Consider the following 20,420-nt stretch of genomic DNA (forward strand, 5'->3'; position numbering starts at 1 on the left):
TTTTAATTCAAGCAAGGACTGTTACACAGAGAAACCCTATCTTACAAAACAAAACAACACAACACAAACAGAAGGGGTCGGGGAGCAAGCACCAAAGTTATAGTAGTGTCTCCGGCATAACCCAGCTATTTCCATACCGATGTGTCTCTACCTGCAAAAATGAAAACGGAGGACATAGCCTTCTCCTCCACTGTATTCTTGGACTGTTAGTCTCATATCGAAATGGTGGAGTTTTTGTGATATCATCATGAGAAGCCAGGTTCATTTGTCTTCAAACTGTCCTATCTTCCATTTCTTGTAAATCTCTCTGGGAAAATGCAACAATCAATGTTGACACAAAACTCAAAAGGATTGTGGATGTGTGTATACTAAATGATAACATAATAATGTTCACTGACATCTAAGCACAAACACTTTCTATGTCTCTATGTTCAACTGTAGAATGGATATGTTGAAGCACATTTAAACAACATAATAAATAAGAATGAACAAGCTAATGCTACATACAAGCCACTAACATGGATGAATGAAGCCCACAAATACTAGAGGCACGTAGCAAGGAACACAGGAGTAGACACAGGTTGATTTTATTCACATTATGTTAAAAACATGTACAACTAATTCAAGGAATTAGAAGAGGGACCCTTAAAGGGGACTTCTAGAATGCCAGTAAGGTTTGTTTATTTCATGTAGATGTTATCAGTCACACACTTGTCAAAAGACATCAAACTGGAAACTATCTGTGCCCTTAACATACTTTGATTACAAGTCTGTTTTTTGTTTTGTTTTGTGGGCATTGCTTGTTTTTTTGAGACAGGGTTTCTCTGTGTAGCCCTGGCTGTCCTGGAACTAGCTCTGTCGACCAGGCTGACCTTGTCAGAGATTGGTCTGCCTCTGCCTCCTGAATGCTATGATAAAAAGGTGTGTGGCACCACCGCCTGGCACAATAAAATCATTCTCTCTCTCTCTCTCTCTCTCTCTCTCTCTCTCTCTCTCTCTCTCTCTCTCTCTCTCTCTCTCTCTCTCTGTGTGTGTGTGTGTGTGTGTGAGAGAGAGAGAGAGAGAGAGAGAGAGAGAGAGAGAGAAGAGAGAGAGAGAGAGAGAGAGAGAGAGAGAGAGAAAGAGTGAGACTCTATGGGGCTGGGGAGATGGCTCAGCAGTTAAGAGCACTGACTGCTCTCCCAGAGAACCCAGGTTCAATTCCCAGCACCCACATGTCAGCTCACAGCTGTCTGTAACTCCAGTTCCAGGGGATCTGACACCCTCACACAAATATATTTGCAGGCAAAACATCAATGCACATAAAATAAAATAAATTCATATGACTCATCTATATATGTACTTCCACTACAACCTATTCCAAATCTACTTCCCTCTATCCCAATCCTTAAAAATCAGTTTCAAAGAGGGAAACCTTAAGAAAACTGAAGTCAGAGTGTAGCAGAAAAGCATAGGATGTGCCTGCAAGACTTCTCCACTCTCCCTCCAATCACCTTCAATCACTGAATTTCACTTTCTGCTTTAACCTGGCCTAAAATATTAAAGCACACATTACTCAAAGTTCTTTAATGTAAAAAGCCTTCAGAGCATTATCAGTCATTCACACACAACTGTGAGTTAATTCAATGGCTACCTTAATATAGTAATATATGTAGATCATGTAAAAGAAGAAACAAATGTTTACACTATTTCTTATATTATAAAATCACTGTTAAAAATTCATTTCAGAAGTCTTTCATCTTTCTTAGCACGAGCACACACATGCACACGAGTGCTAGAAATTGAACTCAGGTCCTTTGGAAAAGCAGTTAGAGCTCTTAGCTGCTGAGCCATCTCTCCAGTCCCAGATTATAGATTCTTAGAAACAACATGCTCCTATATGTATGCACTATGTCATATATTATGGGTACAAAATATTAAGGTACTAAAGGAACCCACATTGGTGGCCAGTTAATTCCAGATCACAGAAAAACCTTCAACATAGATTCTGTCACAATCCAACTTGGTCATTTGGAAAATAGTGTTGTTCAATCAGGAAACAGTGAAACTAGTTCTACCCTTCAAATTTTTACACTTGAAAAAAAAAACTGTAATCTGGGTTAGAGAGATGGCTAATTAGTAGTTAAGAGCACTTGCTGTTCTTGCAGAGGACCTGAGTTAATTTCCCAACACCCACATGTGGCTCACAATCATTCATAGGCACACACAAGGCGCACATACACACATACATCCAGGCAAAACTTTCACACACATACAAAATAAAGAAAAAGCCCTATAATCTTCCTCATAAAACTCAAGAAAAAAAACTTAAACAACCCTCCTTTTCTCATGATACAGAAGTAGTGACAGTTTTTAATGTTTAGTCATCAAATAGGAGAACTCTTAGTAATTTTTCCTTTACCCTTTTTAGTTAACTTTTCAATGTGCTGCATGTTAGACGAGCAGACCGTCTGAAAGTGAAGCTTTAGAAACAGGGGAAGTAAGCAATACTCACACAGAACCTACACTTGCTTTACCATATCTCATTTAGGGTGTTTTAAAATGACAAACACTATTAGTATCTACTTGAAAGTAAAGCAAAACAAAAATGCTCTGGTAAGGAAAGCATACTCAGTTCATAAACTGGTTACAATTATTGTTGAACACCATTATTTAACTCACATTTTCCCCTCCTGAAATATTCCACCTGCAACCATGAGCTAAATAAATGACTTGAAATCCTTTACTCTTAAATTATGTGTAATTCAGAGGAAATCGACCCTTCTTTGTACAATAATTGCTAGTGTTGTCAACATAGATAGAAAAAAGCCATGCTGGCCAATCAGAACAGCATCTTACTAACTATTCTACAAGTGAAGCAAAATCATCAGGTTATTCGGAACACGTGAAGACATGTGACTCATTATTGGTACGAAACAAACATACCCACCTCCAAAACCTGGAGATTAGGTAAAGGGCAGATGTGCTGCTGCAAGGACTAGGCTAATCCTTCTTTGACATGATGCAGGCATCCAACCAACATGTTCTGGGCATTTCCCTTTATACGGAGTCAGTGATGTAAATCAACTTAGAAATTCCTTTTTTTGCTATTTCCTACGCATGGAAATTGTAATTCCTGTTGTTTTGCTGAAAAATGAATAACGAAATGTACTTTCCAGACTTGTATTAAGAAAGTGTCTGCAGATTAGTGCACAGCAGAAAATTAATGTTTACTGTTCAATACCTATTGCTTGTTTCCTATTAAAAACAACAGACAAAACAACCAGGGCCTGGAGAGATGGCTCAGTGGTTAAGAGCACTGGCTGCTCTCCCTGAGGACTCAAGTGCAATGTCTGGAGGTTTACAATCAGCTGTTAACTCCACCTCCAAGGGACCCAACGCCACTGGCCTGGGGCCTGTACCTGTGTGCACACACCTGCATGCACTCATCTCCATATAACAAAAAATATATCTAAAACTCGATTCACTATTTTATTTTTTTTCAATTCACTATTTTAAGATTACTTATTTACAATTTTTAAAAAAAGGTGTCAATGGGGCTGAAGAGACAGCTTAGCAGTTAAAAGCACTTCCTGATCTAGCAGAGGACCCAGGTTCCATTCCCAGCACCCACACAGTGGCTCACAACCATCTGTCACTTGAGTTTCAGGAGTCTCAATGCCCTCTTCTGACTTTCACGGGCACCAAGAATGCATACAGTGCACATACTACATACATGTAGGCAAAACACTTGTAAGATAAATAAATCTATTTTAAAAAGAATAGCTTAAAAAAAAAATCAGTGTTGCTCAGTTTATGCCAAACCATCTAGATCAAAACTTTTGGATCTACCGAAATCTTTAAAGTCTCATGGGCACTTATTTTCTTGCATTTAAGTTTGTACACAACTGATCAGAATGTCCTCTTTTTAAAAATATGTCAAAGAGTTGCCATTACTGAGCGATTATCATATGTACATATCATAGGTACTCTGCATCTTTCACTCTTACTCTTGTCTAGTTCAAGTGCTCACCTTAGAACAGCTAAGTTTTTCACACTACACTGCTTATCTGTCACGTCCCTATATTTTATGCTTCTAATTTTGTTTTCAATGTACAACAAATACAATTTGAAGAGTACTACCTTGTCACCAGTCTCACACACTAATCTGAGTTATTTGGGAGAATGTAATTCAAGCTAACAAAAGTGAAATGGAAAGTAAAAATTAGAATTCTTCAGAGATAGCTACAAGAGGATTTATACAAAATAAAGAGTACCTTATTAGTGACAGAGAAACAGGAAGTCAAGAACTCTTACACTGAAATAACCCACAGGCTGGTTGTTTTCCTTCCTCCTTTTGTTTTAAAGACAGGGTGTTTCACTATATAACCCTGCCTGTCCTGGAACCCTGAGATCAGCCCGCCTCGGCCTGCTGAGTGCTGGCATTAAAGGCTCATGTTTCAATGCTTAGTCCCCAGTTGGTGGAACTGTCTGGAAAGGATTAGTGGCCTTGTTGGAGGAAGTATGCCATGGGGGTTTTGAGATTTCAAAAGCCCACACCATTCCAAGTTAGTTTTCTCTGCCTGATGCTTATAGAACAAGATATAAGTGCTCAGCTACTACAATATTACCCATCATGATTTTCATGGACTCTTAGACCTTTGAAACTATAAGCCCCCAAATAAACTCTAAGTTGCCTTGGTCATGATGCATTACCATAGCAACAGAAAAATAACTAAGAAACTGAGCATGGTGGTGTACATCCTCGAGGCAGGCAGATATCTTTGCGTTCCAGTCCACCCAGGGCTATATAGTGAGACAGTGTTTTAAAAAAATAAGGGCTAGAGAGATGACACTTGATATTCCTTAGGACCCAAGTTCTATTCCCAGCACCCATATACCTGTACCTACTACTGGGGATCTGACACCCTCTTCTGTACCTAATCCATATTTCAGACACACAGACACACACACACACCCCACAGAGAAATTTTATTAAATAAAAAAATTTTTAAAAACTACTAGTTAGAATATTATAGCACATCTACAGATCTGTGTTCCCTATATTTCTAGAAAAGGTAAAAATAGGTTCTAAGAATAAAGGGGATGAACTCTGTGAGACAGGTTGCAAAAGCTAGCTCATTTTAGAATTTTAGAGCAAACATGCATGCATAAACAAACGAAATGAATTCAGTATGAAAACCTACACTGCCTCATTTACCTTAGGAGTCAGGACATGCAAACAACTCAAGAACCATCAACTGATGAAGAATAAGCATGTACATACATACATGTGCACACACATTTTTCAGGGAGAAAGGTGGTGACATATGTCATGATGTTAAGTGAAACAGGCCAAGCACAGAACGACAAATGGATATATGGAGTTTCAAAAGTTGACCTCACTGATGCAGAATCAGTGACACCAGGAGAACTGGAGGAAGGATGAGGAAAGTGTGTCAGCACCACGTTACAGTGAAAAAAGAGAACTGAGCACTGGTGCTGTACTGTCATAGCAGGCTGACTACAAAAACAATAATCCACGTTACAGTGAAAAAAGAGAACTGAGCACTGGTGCTGTACTGTCATAGCAGGCTGACTACAAAAACAATAATGTACTATGTATCTCAAAGAAGCTTGAAGAAAGGACTGTTTTTAATCAGAAAGAAATTATATTCAAGGAGAGAGATGTTTTTCTGATGCTTACCCTGGTTTGAACATGACATTCATGTACTAAAACAGAGTACCCACAAATATTCAAATTAAAAATGTAATATGAAGCCTACCATGGTGTTGCACGCCTTTAATCCCAGAACTTTGGGAGGCAGTGGGAAGTGGCCAGGAGGCCAGCCTGGTCTATGTAGTGAGTTCTAGCCTGTCAGAGCTACCAAGGAGGCCCTGTCTCCAAATAAGTAAACTAGTAAAATATATAGCAAACCAACCAAACGAAACCCAACCCCAAATGTTTTCCAACTTCATTAAATCATAGGATATATTATCCACCTGTGACTACTACATGGAACACAAACTTTCTTCTAGTTTTTAGTAGTATGTGAAATCCCAAACTATAAACTTTCAGGCTAAAACAAATAGCCTGTGCTAGTGTACAGTTTTAAATTGTAGACCATTTCATATTGCATGACAACTTCCCAAGAAGCATGTTGGCTCCTTCTCAAGGACCTATTAGAAATCCTCCAGTAAGTGGCACAGAATCCTGCTAAGATCCCACCTAAGTTTCTACTGCACTTCAAACAAGAGAAAATGTGCCTGTGTGTACAGAACAGACAAATACACATATTTGTAGACACATACTTAATAGCACTCCCAAGAATTTTTATTCTAGTTTACTTGTGGATAAAAAGCAACTAAAAAACAATCTGACAGATTTTGTTTGTTACTATATTGCAACTAAAAAGCTCACAGTAATCTTCATATGAAGTTAATTTTATACAGACTGCACTAAAAGTTGTGACTCTCACTTGATTTACTACCTGAACCACAATTGTGTAACTCTAACCAAGACTAATGTTAAATTAAATATTCACCAAGACTTAAAAAACAAACAAACAAACACATTAGCTTTGGCTCCTTCATTCCCTATAGATAATTTAAATTTTATTATTCGTTTATTTAATGTGTGTATGTATATGCTGATGTAATAAGGTCAGAAAATCACCTAAGGAGTTGGTCCTCTGCTTCCATCATGTGGGTCTCAGTATGGAACTCTCAGGTCATCAGGCTTGACCACAAGCTCTTTTACCCACGGAACCATCTTTCTGGCCCCCTTATAAAATTATTAATTACAGCATATTCCTAAACTAGTATTAACAGAATATTAAGCTAGAAATACTCTGTATACTCCCTAAAACTTTTAAGTACATTTAAAAATATAATAAAAATGCTAATCTTTCAAAGAATGATATTATTTTTGCACAAGCATAGGAAAATGTTCATTATCTTAGTCTTAATTCATCTTCATGTTTTATTCATTCTGAGGCCATCTATTTGCCGGTTGAAAGACTCACACCATTCTCCCCTCTCCGTGCCAATACTGAACCTCCACAACAGTTCCTACAACACAGCAACAACCCCAGAGTGCACTTCACTTACTATTTGGTTAAGTACATAATGAAACCACGATTCAAGAACATCTCTGTCAGTTTTTTAACAATAAAGAGAAAACTGACACTCTGGCATGTGACCATTAATGACCAAGATGCAGGAGGTAGGACTAGACTTTGGTAACTAATAATTTAAAATAAACGAAGAAAATGCCCAGGGTCTATCTCAACTAGATTAGAAACCAGAACAGTGGTGAGACGGGAATGCAGAATAAACATTTTAAAATACACAATGGGAATGGACTGACACTTTCAGTGCTCTGTTATTAACAGTTCAGGACATCTTTAAAAGGCTCACTGCAACGGCAGAATCCTTAACATTGAACACTTAACGTTTCAATTTTGCTTGTTTTCCCTAGTGTCAATTCTAGAGGACCTGATAATTATTTGAGGAACACTGCACAACTCTGGTATATTTAAGTGAAAGGTAACGAACGAACGATGAGATACATTTTTTTAATTTGTCAAAAATTGGTAAACGTATCAAAGAATTGCTAAAACATTTCTACCAACCATGTTGCAAAAGACCTCGAGCTGCCTGGAAACATTCCCGTCTCTCAAACAATATACAGCAAAATGCTTTCCCAGACTATTGTAACAGTGACTAAAGCAAACCTTTTAAACTGTTTTTCAAACTAACAATTTCCTTCACCTGATAAATATTTTGATCAACTACAATGAAACATTTAAGGAAAGAATGTACAACCTAAAAAAATACATTTAAACGCAGTCTCCTTAATCAAAGGAGGTGTGACAACCAACGCAACGCATGAAAAATTAACCTTAATCCGCCAACCAAAACACGCAAGATGTCTCCTAACAGGTCTCCTCCTTCAAACAACCAATACGCGAAATACCGTGTTGACTTACACCCACTGCAAGCGGCTCGTTAATAGACTAGTTATGTTCGGAGATCAAGGGGCAACCTCCCCAAACGACCACATCATCCCGGCAAAACCCAACATTATTTTTTGCTAAAGCAGGAATCCAACCCCGGGGAGCCTCAGCCCTTAGACAATGGTGGTTACCAGACAGCGCGGCACAGTTGGGTCCAAATGACACATTTCACTAGGCCTTGGTCACAACACACGCGCGAGCCTACATACAGATGCGCACGCACACGCACACACACACACACACACACACACACACACACACACACACACACACACACACACGATCCCAAGGGGCCGGTTCTAACACGGGTGCTCAAACCCACCAGGAGATAGAGGGGAGCACCGAGGCGTAGTGGGGAGGAGAGGTGAGGGGGACGACACAGCGGAAGGGTAACTGCACTGCACACGAGGGAGGGGGCTGGAAATGGCCGATGGCTCCTATATTTATTTATTTAAAGGTATTGATCTAACGGGTCCTTCCCGGGGGCTCTGTAACTAAAGGCAAACTGCGCAGCAAACATCTTGGGGTTGGGAAAGGAGCCGCTGCTCCCCGGCCCCGTGACCTGGGAAGGGGGGGCGCAAGTTCCCTAGCCAGCGCCGCGGACCACTCGGGCGCCCCTCTCCCCCTCCGGCAGGGCGAGGGGGAGCCCACGGCGGAGGGGAAAACAAGTTCCCCGGCCAGCCTCACCGCCCCACGCTGCCAGCCGTCCCCCCTCACCACCTACCACGAGAAAGGGGGAGCCCAGACCGAGCCAGCAGGCAGAAAGGGGGAAATCCCACCCTCTGCCCGCCCCCGGCCGCCAACAGCCTCCCGCGGGGTGGGCGAGCCAGCCGGGAAGCCCCGAGGAGGGGTGGGGACGGAGGGTGCCGGCCCCGAAACCAAACAAAGCGCGGCCTGAGCCGCAGCCCGGGCGAATCGCGCAGCCGCGGCTTTTCCTGCCGGCCGGGCCGGGCCGGGCCCGGGCGAACACTGCGGCACGGTGGGACCCGCCTCCGCTCGGCCTCCGTCTCCCACCCCGGGCGCGCCGCCGCCGCCCCCGCACGGCCTCCCGCCCGCCGGGCCCCGAGCGCGGCCTTACCCCTCTCGCCGGCGTTGTTCCGTTCCTGAGGCGGCGGCGGAGGCGGCGGTGGCGGCGGCGGGGGCTGCTGCTGAGGCGGCGGCGGGGGCTGCTGCTGCGGCGGCGGCTGTTGCTGGGGCGGCTGCGGCGGCTGCGGCTGCGGCTGCTGCTGGGGCGGCTGAGGCGGCGGCTGCTGCGGGGGCTGCTGCTGCTGTTGCTGCACCGGGCGCGGCCGCGACACTCGCCTGGGTCTCCGGTTGGCGGCTCGGACGGAGTTCATTTGCCGGGCTGAGGTGGCGGCGTTGGCGGAGGGACACACACGCACTCACGCGCACACGCACCGCGAGCTCCGGGGGCCGGGGGAGACGGGGGGAGGAGGGGGTGGGGAGCGGGAAAGAGCGTGGGGGGGAGGTGAGGGAGGACGGCCGGGGACGAGGGGACGGGGGGCCCGGGACGGGCGTGAGCCCCCGGGTCCGCGGGGAGGCCGGGGGCGCAGCCGGAGCTCGAGCGAGGCCGGCCGGCCAGGCCTGGCGCACGGGCAAGGCCGAGGCCGCCGGGCGGGGCGGCCGCGAGGGACGCAGAGAGAGAGAGAGAGAAAGAGAGAAAGACGGGCCGGGCGAGAGAAAGAAAGAAAAGGGCGTCCGTCCGCCTGGGGAGCCCGAGGCGAAGCGCGGCGGCGGCGTCTGCGGCCGAGCAGACGAGCCGGGCCCGCCGACTCCCGAGCGGCGTCTCCGGCGGCGGGGGGGAGTGGGCGGGCGGGCGGGCGGGCGAGCGGGCGGTCTCGGAGAGGGCGAGCGAGCGGGGCGGGAGCGCGCGGGGGGCGCCCGGCTCCTCCGTTCCTCTTCCTCCCCCCACACCCCCTGAAAGAGCGCCCTGCGAGGAGGAATTTTTCTCTTTCTTCGGCCTCCTTCTCTCTCTCTCTCTCTCTCCCCTCCGCCCCCCCTCCTCAGCGAAGGGGAAATGAGTGTAAAGGGAGGAGGAGACAGGGGCAGAAAGAGGCGTCGTCGGTCCTCCTCCTTAAAGGAGCCTTTCCTCCTCAGCCCCGCGCCGCCGCCGCCGCCGCAGCCGCTGCTCCGTGGCAGGAGGAGCCATGGACACCGCCGGAGCCTCCTCTCCGGCCTCGTCGGTCCCTCCCCGCCGTGGGGCTGGCCGGGGGGCGCGGGGGGTGGGGGGGAGGGCCGCGGGGCGGCGGGGGAGGGGCGGGTGGGCGGGGACGGAGGGGCGGGGATTCCTGCGGGACGCGGCCAATGGGGGGCGCGCGTACAGTCTGCGGGCCAATGGCGCCGCCTCTCTTATCGCGAAGCCCCTTCTTCCTCCAACGCCCTGTTTCCTCTCTCGGGTTTCCTCCTCCTTCCCCCCGCGGAGGAGGAGGAGGAGGAGGAGGGCGAGGGGAGAGGGAAGGGGGGGAGTGTGGCAGGACGGGTGGTAATGGGGAGGCTTCGGGGCCTATAATGGAGCCCGGGGGTAAGCGAAGGGGCGCCAGTGCGCAGCGAAGGTTCTAGGAGAGGAGGTGCACGGAGGAAAGGGCGGGGGCTGCTGATGTAATTAGGAGAAGTGATTAATCCTGCATTTTGCCGTTCCGGCCTCCCGCCACCCCAGCCCTCACCTGGTTTTCTTAGAGTGGAGTGAGGGAGTCGATCTTTGCTAACTCGGGATTTCTGTGCTCGGTAGGTTCTAACTCTGAGCTGTAGGGAGCGCTGCAGGCTCTGTGCCCTTCAGCCCAGCTGGGGGTATTTGCAAAACCTTAGGAGATCGGCTTTGACCGAGCTTAGTTTGGAGGCGCCTCCAGTGTCTCTCGTCACCCAAACCAGAGTGTTGAAGAGCTTGGACACTTAGTTTGCTTTTGGTTTTTGGAAAAGTGGTCTACATAATGTTCCGGAAGAGAAATTGTGTGGAGGTTGTGAACGTGATTGACTATTTCATTGTTTGTTTGTTTGTTTTCCTTTAGGTCCGACGCTCTCAAAAAAGAGAAACTCCCAGGAGGAATTATCTTTTGTATCTATCTGGTCCCCTTAGCATAATCTCTCCCCGAGGAAATGGTTTCTCTTCCCTGGCTGCCGTTGTGATGGCTGAAAATGTGCTCTTCTCACTATTTACTCATTATGGCATAGCTAGTAGTTTGCCTCTGGATTCCCTTATTTTCGAGACCTTTCAGTGATTTCCTACTTGAATTCCATTGATTGCTTTCTAGGCTCAAGATAGATAAGACAATACAAAGCTTAGTAAAACCAAGACGGAGGGGGGAGAAGAGTGAATTCTGAGAGAAACACAAGAAGAGAGATAAAATAGTATTGTGTGAGCCCCATCTTTTGGTTTGGTTTGGTTTGGTTTTTCGAGACAGGGTTTCTCTGTGGCTTTGGAGGCTGTAGACCAGGCTGGTCTCCAACTCACAGAGAGTCACCTGCCTCTGCCTCCAGAGTGCTGGGATTACAGGTGTGCGCCAGCACCACCCGGCTGCCCCCGATTTCTTATGTGATTCTAGGCAAATCACCTTTCTGGATATCAGACATCTCTCCTATTTAAATAAAACTTTATCAGATAATATACAATTGTTGGGTTTTTTTTTGAGCATGTGATTTTTGAGATGCCCACTTTTTAGTCAAGAAAATGGAGACTCGTGTACATAATCTTTTCAAAACCTAAATGTGTCCGGGCGGTGGTGGTGCATGCATTTAGTCCCAGCACTTGGGAAGCAGAGGCAGACAGATCTCTATGAGTTAGAGGCCAGCCTGATCTACATAGTTCCAGAACAGCCAGAACTGTTACAGAGAAACCCTGTCTCCAAAAAGAAAAGCAAAAACTATGTAAGACAGTTGTTTGAAAAACATCTTGAGAAGGCCGGGTGTTGGTGGCAAGTTCCAGGACAGCCTCCAAAACAATACAGAGAAACCCTATCTCAAAAAAAAAAAAAAAAGAAAGAAAGAAAAAGATCTTGAGGAGCTAGAAAGATGTCTCATCCTTTGAGAGCACTGACTGCTCTTCCAGAGGACCCAAGTTCTTTCTTGTTTGTTTTTTTGTTTGTTTGTTTGTTTTTGTTGTTGTTTTTTGAGACAGGGTTTCTCTGTATTGCTTTAGAGGTTGTCCTGAAACTCGCTCTGTAGACCAGGCTGATCTCAAACTCACAGAGATCTGCTTGCCTCTGCCTCCAGAGTGCTAAGATAAAAAGCGTGCACCACCACTACCTGGCAAGAGGACCCAAGTTCAATTCCCAGCACCCATGTGGCAGCTGTCACCCTCTTCTGACCTCCGAAAGCGCCAGGGATACACATGGTGCACTGAGCTGCAGGCAAAGCACCCATACACTTAATCTTGTTTTTTATTAGAGAAACCCAGCCTGAGTTGTGCATGACTAGCTCATGCCTATGATCTAAGACTTCTCAAGGTTGAAGCAGAAGGATGGCAAGTTCTGGGTCATCTGGGACTGCATGACAAGCCCATCTCTAAGTAATTAAGTAAACTAGCATTAAAATGTTATGGTTAACTGGGTGAAAATAAACATTGGTGTTTGGCTTAAATAAATATTGAGGGAAGAATTTAACATGTGTGGGAAAAACATTATAATTGTGTCCATAATCCTGAGCAGTGTATAAGGTACTACAGAAGATACCAATCAAAGACCAAACCTTTGAATTTTGGTGTGGTAGAATTGAAGATTTAGCTATTCATATTAATCAAATGTAGAAAGAAACTATAGCTTATTTTCTCTAATTACATTCTTTTTGCTGTTGTTCTTTTTGGTTTTCGAGACAGGGTTTCTCTCTGGAACAGTCCTAGCTGTCCTGGAATTCACTCTGTAGACCAGGCTGGCCTCGAGCTCACTGAAATCTGCCTGACTCTGCCTCCCATGTACTGGGACGAAAGGCATGCAGCACCACCACCTAGCTAATTACATTATTTTTTGTGTGTATGAGCATATGTGTGCAATGGCATGGTCAAAGGACAACTTGCAGAAAGAGTTGGTTCTCTCTTATTGTGGGTTCTGAGGACCAAACTCATCCCTATTTTCTGTTATTTTTTAACTTCAGATCCATACATCTCATTCTTCTACATAAGTACCATCGTTTAGATTTTGTTTCACAATTTGCTTATTCCAAAGTATGTTTAGGAATAAGCATAAAATTATAGAGACTCTCACCAGGTGGTAATGGTACAGCCCTTTAATCCCAGCACTCAGGAGGCAGAGGCAGGCAGATCTCTGTGAGTTCAAGACCAGCCTAGTCTACAGAGCAGGACAGCCTCCAAAGGTACACAGAAACCCTGTCTCAAAAAACAAAGCAAAAACCGAACTGGTCATTTCTGTAATTTTGAGAAAGTACTCAATTTCCTTTCATTGTAATTCTTTTGTAGGGGAATGTCACCTCCCTCCCCTCCCCCACACTACAGGGTCTGTATTGAACTCACATCTCCACAGGTCCCTTCATCCTCAGAGTGGCACTTGGTCTTCTCACTGAAATGCATCATCACTCTGGACTTCCCGAATACCCCATGCAGGCCTTGATGAGGCAGGGGACTCGCCTCACACTTCCGGGACCACCTCTCTTCCAATGTTGCATTGTCTGCCTGCATCGTGTTGAACATGCTTTGAGGCTGAAGGCGCACTCCAAGAGGCCTTGGCCTTTCACAGGCGCACCCGGGAAAGCAACTCTTTATCTGAGGCACCGTGAGCGTCTCCAGGTGTCTGTGAGTTTGTCAGCTGCCTACTTCCAACTTAATCTTTCCACCGTGACAGGGCATGGAAAGCAAATCAGCTCTTCTATGTCCTCCTGCCGTCTTTCCCTCACCCTCCCGGGTGACGAAGGGTGGATTTCTTTCCTTTTGGAAACATTCCTTACGTGTATGTATGTATGTATGTATGTATATATGTGTATATTTTTTTTAAAGATATGATCTATGTCGTAGTTCAGGCTGGCCTTGAACTTACACCCTGCCTAACTGAACATCCACAGTACTGAGAGAGCACAGGCGCCTCTTCCTCCTTGAGATGGCATCTGCTCTGCTCCGTTTCTTCAGTGAAGTGATAAAGTGTGAGAGAGAAACTAGTTTAATGATAATGGATCTTTGGGGAGATATTTTTTAAAATAGTCTATTCCCATATCGCTGGTTTAGACATATTTTTAGTTTATTTCACGGAATTAAGCCTTAAGAGTCTTGTTTGTACAACAGTGTTCAAAAACATCTTACAACTGTGGAACTCAGAGCTTTTTGGGTGGCCTTTGGAGACCATCTCATCTCATTTCTGTATCCGACAGACTTTGAAACTAAAGCCCAGAGACACAAGATGACAAAACCATATCCCGTTAACTACTCAGTGACACGGCCACTGTCTGCCAGTCCTGTGTCCTTCCATTCACAAGTATGGCAAATAGTTAATGCTTCTGCTGAAAACCTAAGACATTCCAGAAGGTTCTCACCCATTACCAGATCACCTATATTAGCGAGTGATCCTGACAGCTGCCATAGAAATTATCACTGAGCTTGGGCATGGTAGCTCACACCTGCAATCTCAACACTCTGGAAGCTAAGGTAGGCCAATTGCTGTGAGTTCAAGACCACTGTGAGCTATGTGCTGATTTCCAGGACAGTCTGGGCGACAGAGAGACCCTGTTTTGTGTGTGCTGGGGGAGTGTGGGCAGGTATGCTCTGCAGCAGTGTGTGCATACATGAAGGCCTGAGGGCGATGTCAGGTGCTCTCCTGTGCCTTTGAAGCAGGGTCTCTCACTGCACCTGCAGCTAGGCTGGTGGCCAGCAGGTGCCCTGACTGCTGTTCCTGCCTCCCATAGCACTGGGGCTACATGTGGGTATGTGAAGTGAACCCAGCTATTAACATGGGTGCTGGGATTCAAACTCAGGTTCTCCTTGTTTACTCAGCACTCTTACCTACTGAGCCAAATCCCTTGGGGTGTTTGTTTGTTTGGTTTTTGGTTTTGTTTTTCCAGACGTTGTTATTAGATGACGAGAAACAGAAGAAAATGTGAAGGGGGTTTTCAGCTGGGGTAGCAGTCATCAAGAATTACTTCAGTAACACTCAGTATAATTTGAGAGGACTGAATTCCCTCAGGGTTCGTTCCATCTTCAAGAACATTTGTGTTTGTTTTTCTCAGCTAATTACTAGTGCTTAACAGGTTAGTGTTCTTAAAATTATTTGCTTATGAATCCTCTCACAATAGAGGTGTAGAAAAAGAAGCCCTTTAATCATTTTAATTCCTGGCAGGTGATAGTTACTGTAATTTTTAAATTACAATTTCTGCCATTTCTAGGACTCAGCTTCCCTTTCCCTGTCAGCCACCATCTAGGTCCAAGCCATCAACACTCAGTCAGTTACATAAGACTCCTCCAAGTGTCTCGATCCTTTTATGTCGTTTAAGAAATTAGTTTGATCTGAATATAGTTCCCCTACAGGAATAACCAGCTCGGTTCAGGAGATCCGTGTTAGAGTATGAATGACTTATCTCACTAGGCTTCAGAAAGTCATTCCTTAGTACATGCTCAGATAACACTTAACCGCCTAGTGAAAATTGACTTGGAACTAAGGCTTTAAGTGGATGTGCACATGGAAAAGCCTGGTGACCTCCATCCCATGATACTTATGCTAGAGGTCATCGCTAAAGAATTGCAGAGTAACTTTAATACCACAGAATAACACAGCCAGCACAGTAGAAGAAATTAATTAGCTTCAAGATTTAGGGTGGATTGTGGTCCATATTTATACATCTTTACATTTTGCTTTTAAAAGGGAGAACCCCATTTCTCAATGTTGAGAAGAGTAGGCCAAAGTACTGTACAGAAGTTGTCCTATGGAAGGCTTGGTGGGTGTAGTCACTGGCTAGATGACCTTGGACAAATTCCTTGGCCTCTCTGAACTGGTTTCTACATCTGCATAATGAGGGTGGGGATTTATGATAATAGTTCTCATTGCCAGGATTATCACAGGGACTAAATAAATTAGTGTCTATTGAAAAAAAAAGTGTCACCAGGTAGTTGTAGTGGCGATGGCAGCAGCACACACCTTTCATCCCAGCACTGAGGAGGCAGAGACAGGAGGATCTCAGTGAGTTCCAGGACAGTCTGGACTGTTACAAAACAAACCCTGTCTTGAAAAACAACACACACACACACACACACACACACACACACACACACACACACACACACACACACACAAACACAAACACAAACACAGAGAGAGACAGACACTCAAAGTCTATGCTTAAACTTGTGCCTAACGCATAGCAGAAGTCCAGTTACAGTTAGACATTATCGTCATTGCCGCTGCAGGTGATGGATTTACTTCACACATTATCTGATCAGTGTTACACATTTTGGGGGCAGGTACATAGGGAGCAGGTATGCTCTTGTAAGGAAATGTGCCTAGAAAATGTTATAAGAGAATTCTGTTTGTTTTGTTTTTCGAAACAGGGTTTCTCTGTATAGCTTTAGAGCCTGTCCTGGATCTCACTTGTAGATCCGGCTGGTCTGGAGCTCACGGAGATTTGCCTGTCTCTGCTTCCTGAGTTCTGGCACTAAAGGCATGTGCCACCACAAGAAACACACAAAAGAAAGAGACAGGGCAGCTCTAGGCATGAACCTGACCTGGGTTGAAACTGACGAGAGGCGGCTCTTATGCAGAGTCTCTCCACTGAAGCCATACCTGAAGTGGTAGATGAAGGATGAGCTGCCGAGGACCAGTGGAAGCAGTAGGTCAGGAAACAAATGGGGCTGGGCGTTGGTGGCGCACGCCTTTAATCCCAGCACTCGGGAGGCAGAGGCAGGCGGATCTCTGTGAGTTCCAGGCCAGCATAGTCTACAAAGTGAGTTCCAGGACAGCCTCCAAAGCCACAGAGAAACCCTGTCTCGAAAAACCAAAAAAAAAACAAAACAAAAAAAAAAAAAAAACAAGAAACAAATGGGGCTGGATGGGGAGTAGCAGTTGAAGGTTTATTTGTGTTAGAGGAAGGATTGGACCTCCTGAAGTAGCAGCTTAAAATTTAAATACTCAGCCTAGCCAGGTAGCACGTTAATCCCAGCAGCACTCATGGGGCAGACACAGGAGGACCTTTGATTTGGAAGCCACCTGGGTCTAGATCCAGCTCCAGGCAAGCCAAGACTACATAGCAAGATCCTGTCTCCACAAGAGAAAACAACAACAAAACACTAAGTCCCATTGGGAGTAGTAAGTGATAGAAAAAAACAGGACAGGAGAAGAAAAGAGGCAGAGATGAAAGTACACAAAGTTCCAACAACTAAAAGCAGCAGGCTGCTGGAGACAAGCATGTCAGAGAACATGTTAGCCCCACTGAGTTCCTGAGATGGCTGGCTGAAGCAGTAACTGAAGGCAAGGATGTAATTGGATCACTAGACCCAAGATAAATGATAAATGGGCGTTTATTGGGAACAATTGCTTTTCCTACTGGACCCACTGACCCACCAGAAAGACCTCTCAAAGGAAAGCCACACCTCAAGCTCCCTCTCTTCTCACTTTCCATCTGCCTGTGGCCATGCCCAAGGAGGTGTGGCCACTGTTACAAGTTCACTGACTAGGCGCCTACAGGTAACTAGCTTCAAGTCAGGAATCTGTGCAGCTAGGACACACTTTAGGAGAGGGGACCTTGGGAGTAGGGTTAATACAGAGACCTAGAAAAAGAAACAGGGGCAGCAGCTATGCCAGAGTCTACAGTTCTTTCTGGAAAAGGGCAAATCGAGAGAAATCAGCTGTAGGGCTGTGTAAGCATGGAGTGCAGAGTTGACTACTGTAAATGTGAGGTGCCGGCTTCACATTTGAGAGAAGTCATGTCACTGGGCAGAAACTAGGGTAAGTTCAACATTGTGTTTCCAGGTCAGAAACAGCGGGCGGAAAGGGAAATAAGTGTTCCAGATATGGTGAGGGTTCCAGGGAAAGAGGGAGGCTTGAGAAAGAGCTAGACATTGAAGTACTACCAATCCTTGATCTCAGACCAATCAGACTAGCTCTTGATCTCCATGTGGAATGAAACGATGAAGAGATGCAGGGCCCTTAGAAGAAAAACGAAAGATATTTTAAAGTAACACCAGAGCAATGAAGAGTAACTAACACAGAACAGAGTCAGAACTGGAGAGGTCACTGAACCCGACTGCTGCTCCGGGGCCCTTCCTACTGTTTTGAGGCAGGGTTATGGAAGAGTTCGGAGCCGTGGCCTAGAGAAGTCCTAGACGTCGAGAAGCAGAGCTTAATGGGCCATTCGGGTGGGAATTTGGAAGGTAGTGCCTACAGCAGTGGGTCGTGACCCCTTTGGGTCAACTGACCTTTCACAGGGGTCACCTAAGACCATCGGAAAACACAGATGTTTACATTATGATTCAGAGTACAGTTAGGAAGCAGCAATGAAAATAACCTTACGGTTGAGGTCACCACAGCATGAGGAGCTCTATTAAAGGGCGGCAGTGTCAGGAAGGCCGGGGACCGTTGCTCTATAGGAACGGAAGCAGCAGAGGAAGTTGATGAGGGCTCAGGGACAGGGGTGGCCATAAGGACTCCTTGGGAATTGGGTTAGAAGCCATCATGTTAATTCTGACAAGGAATCTTTCTGTGTTCTCCCCATGTTCTGAAATTTTGAATGAGGCTGGACTAGGGAGGCAGAGGCAAGTGGGTCTCTGTGAGTTCAAGGCCAGCCTCCATTATACAATGGGCTCCAGGACTTTCAGGGCCCTGTCTTAAAACAGAAACCCCCAAAACAGTGATGGGCTAATTTGTTTGACAGAGAAAGAGTCAAGTAGGACAGCATTCAGGCCGTGTCATGGTTATTGCTCCCTGCTCTTATCTAGGTCTATACAGAAAGACACAGAGCAGAAAAATAAGAGAATTGTGCAGTTTGGAGAGGAAAGCAGAAGAGGAAGATTTAAGGTTGCAGACAAAGGCCTGTGGTATAGTGCTGTGGGCAAGGCCTCTGCTACCAAGCCCCACGACCTGAATTCATTCCAGAACCCACACAATAAGAGAAAGAAATGACCACAGCAAGATGTCCTCTGACCTCAACACAGGCATCTGACCACCATCACAGGCAAGTCTGAGTGTGTGCCTTGGAATTTCCATTGCCAAGACAACACCAGGACCAAAAGCAATCTGGGGAGGAAAGGGTCTATTTTAGCATATACTTCCACATCACTGTTGATTATCAAGGGAAGGGTGGGAACTCAAGGCAGGAACCTGAAGGCAGGAATTGACACAGAGGCCATGGAGGAGTGCTGCTTACTGGCTTCCCCGTCCTGGCTTGTTCAGCCTGCTTTCTTAGACCATGAAAGACTACCTGCCCAGGGGTGGCGCCATCCACAATGGGCTGGGCCCTCCCATATCCAACACTAACTAAGAAAATGTCCCACAAGCTTGCCTACAGCTTGGTCTCATGGAGGCACTTTCTCCACTGGGGCTCCCTCCTCTCAGAGGAATCTCATTTGTGGTCAGATTGCTACAAACTGGCCAGCACATCCTTCTGAAGCCATAAGTCAAAATAAACCCTTCCTCAAAGTGGCCTTTGTCAGGTCGTCTGTCACAATGAGGAAAGTCACTCATACAGGAAGTCAGCTAGGTCCGTACTGAATACAGAGCACCACGGCTGATGGCATGGTGAGAAATGCAAACTGAGTTTAAAATGGCAAACAAGTTACAGGCACCCTGTAAGCAGACAGGGAGATGTCTCGGTCGCCCTTTCCCTGTGTTGCTCCCTTTCCCCCTAGGTGCTAAGAGGAGCCATCATCTTTGATGGGTAACATTGCAAGGCTCTTATACGGGTTCTAGAACAACATTCTGCAATTATTTTAGAAGTTGCTTCTACTTCTGCATCTATAAGACATGGGATCTGAGCAGATTAGTTGTGAAAGTAACGAAAATGCTGTTGAAACTAGAGTTTCTTTCCCTACTGGTCCCACAGCCGTTTAGCCCCAAATGAACACACAGAGGCATCTATTAATTATAACCTGTTGGCTGATGGCTCAAGCTTCTTACTGGCTAGCTCTCTCTTAATTGTTAACCCATAACTACTAATCTATGTATGTCTACGTGTCCTTGTCTTACCAGAGAACGCCCAGTGCCTCCTATCTTCCCTGATATCTACCTGGCGTCTCCTCTGGCAGCTTCTCTCTTTCCTCTACCCAGCATTCTCCTCGTCTGGTAGTCCCACCTATACTTCCTCCCTGACTACTGATCAATCAGTGTTTTATTCATCAACCAATAAGAGAAATGTATATACAGAAGGGCATTCCCATCACGCCGTCACAATAGGAAGAGGACTCAGTGGCCCCGGCAGGACTGCACACCCACAGACATTTGAGGATGAACCATCTGATGAGACTGGAAAAGCAGACAACGAGAGGAGTATGCACTTCAGGTCCTTAAG

At 45.7% G+C, this 20,420-nt stretch overlaps 1 protein-coding gene and 1 long non-coding RNA gene across 4 annotated transcripts in view; one reads left to right on the forward strand and one right to left on the reverse strand.

Annotated features, from left to right (window-relative positions):
• Fbxo11 (F-box protein 11) overlaps positions 1–9,423 on the reverse strand; it is a 70,453-nt gene extending 61,030 nt beyond the window's left edge. The window contains exon 1 of one of the 3 annotated variants that reach the window (XM_040738939.1): positions 9,076–9,423. In XM_040738939.1, the coding sequence (XP_040594873.1) occupies positions 9,076–9,334 (259 nt within the window). In that variant the 5' untranslated portion in view covers positions 9,335–9,423. Of the gene's footprint in view, positions 1–8,721; positions 8,742–9,075 lie in introns of those variants that run through there. The other 2 variants (XM_040738938.1, XM_040738940.1) reach the window with 2 other exon arrangements.
• An 859-nt stretch (positions 9,424–10,282) lies between these two features.
• Positions 10,283–11,598, forward strand: LOC110342234. The gene is made up of 2 exons (XR_002384261.2): positions 10,283–10,721; positions 11,003–11,598. It is a non-coding gene; the product is annotated as an uncharacterized LOC110342234 (long non-coding RNA).
• The last annotated feature ends 8,822 nt before the right edge of the window (positions 11,599–20,420 follow it).

This window comes from Mesocricetus auratus, unplaced genomic scaffold (genome assembly GCF_017639785.1).
Source record: "Mesocricetus auratus isolate SY011 unplaced genomic scaffold, BCM_Maur_2.0 Super-Scaffold_100676, whole genome shotgun sequence".
NCBI classification, from domain to species: Eukaryota; Metazoa; Chordata; class Mammalia; order Rodentia; family Cricetidae; genus Mesocricetus; species Mesocricetus auratus.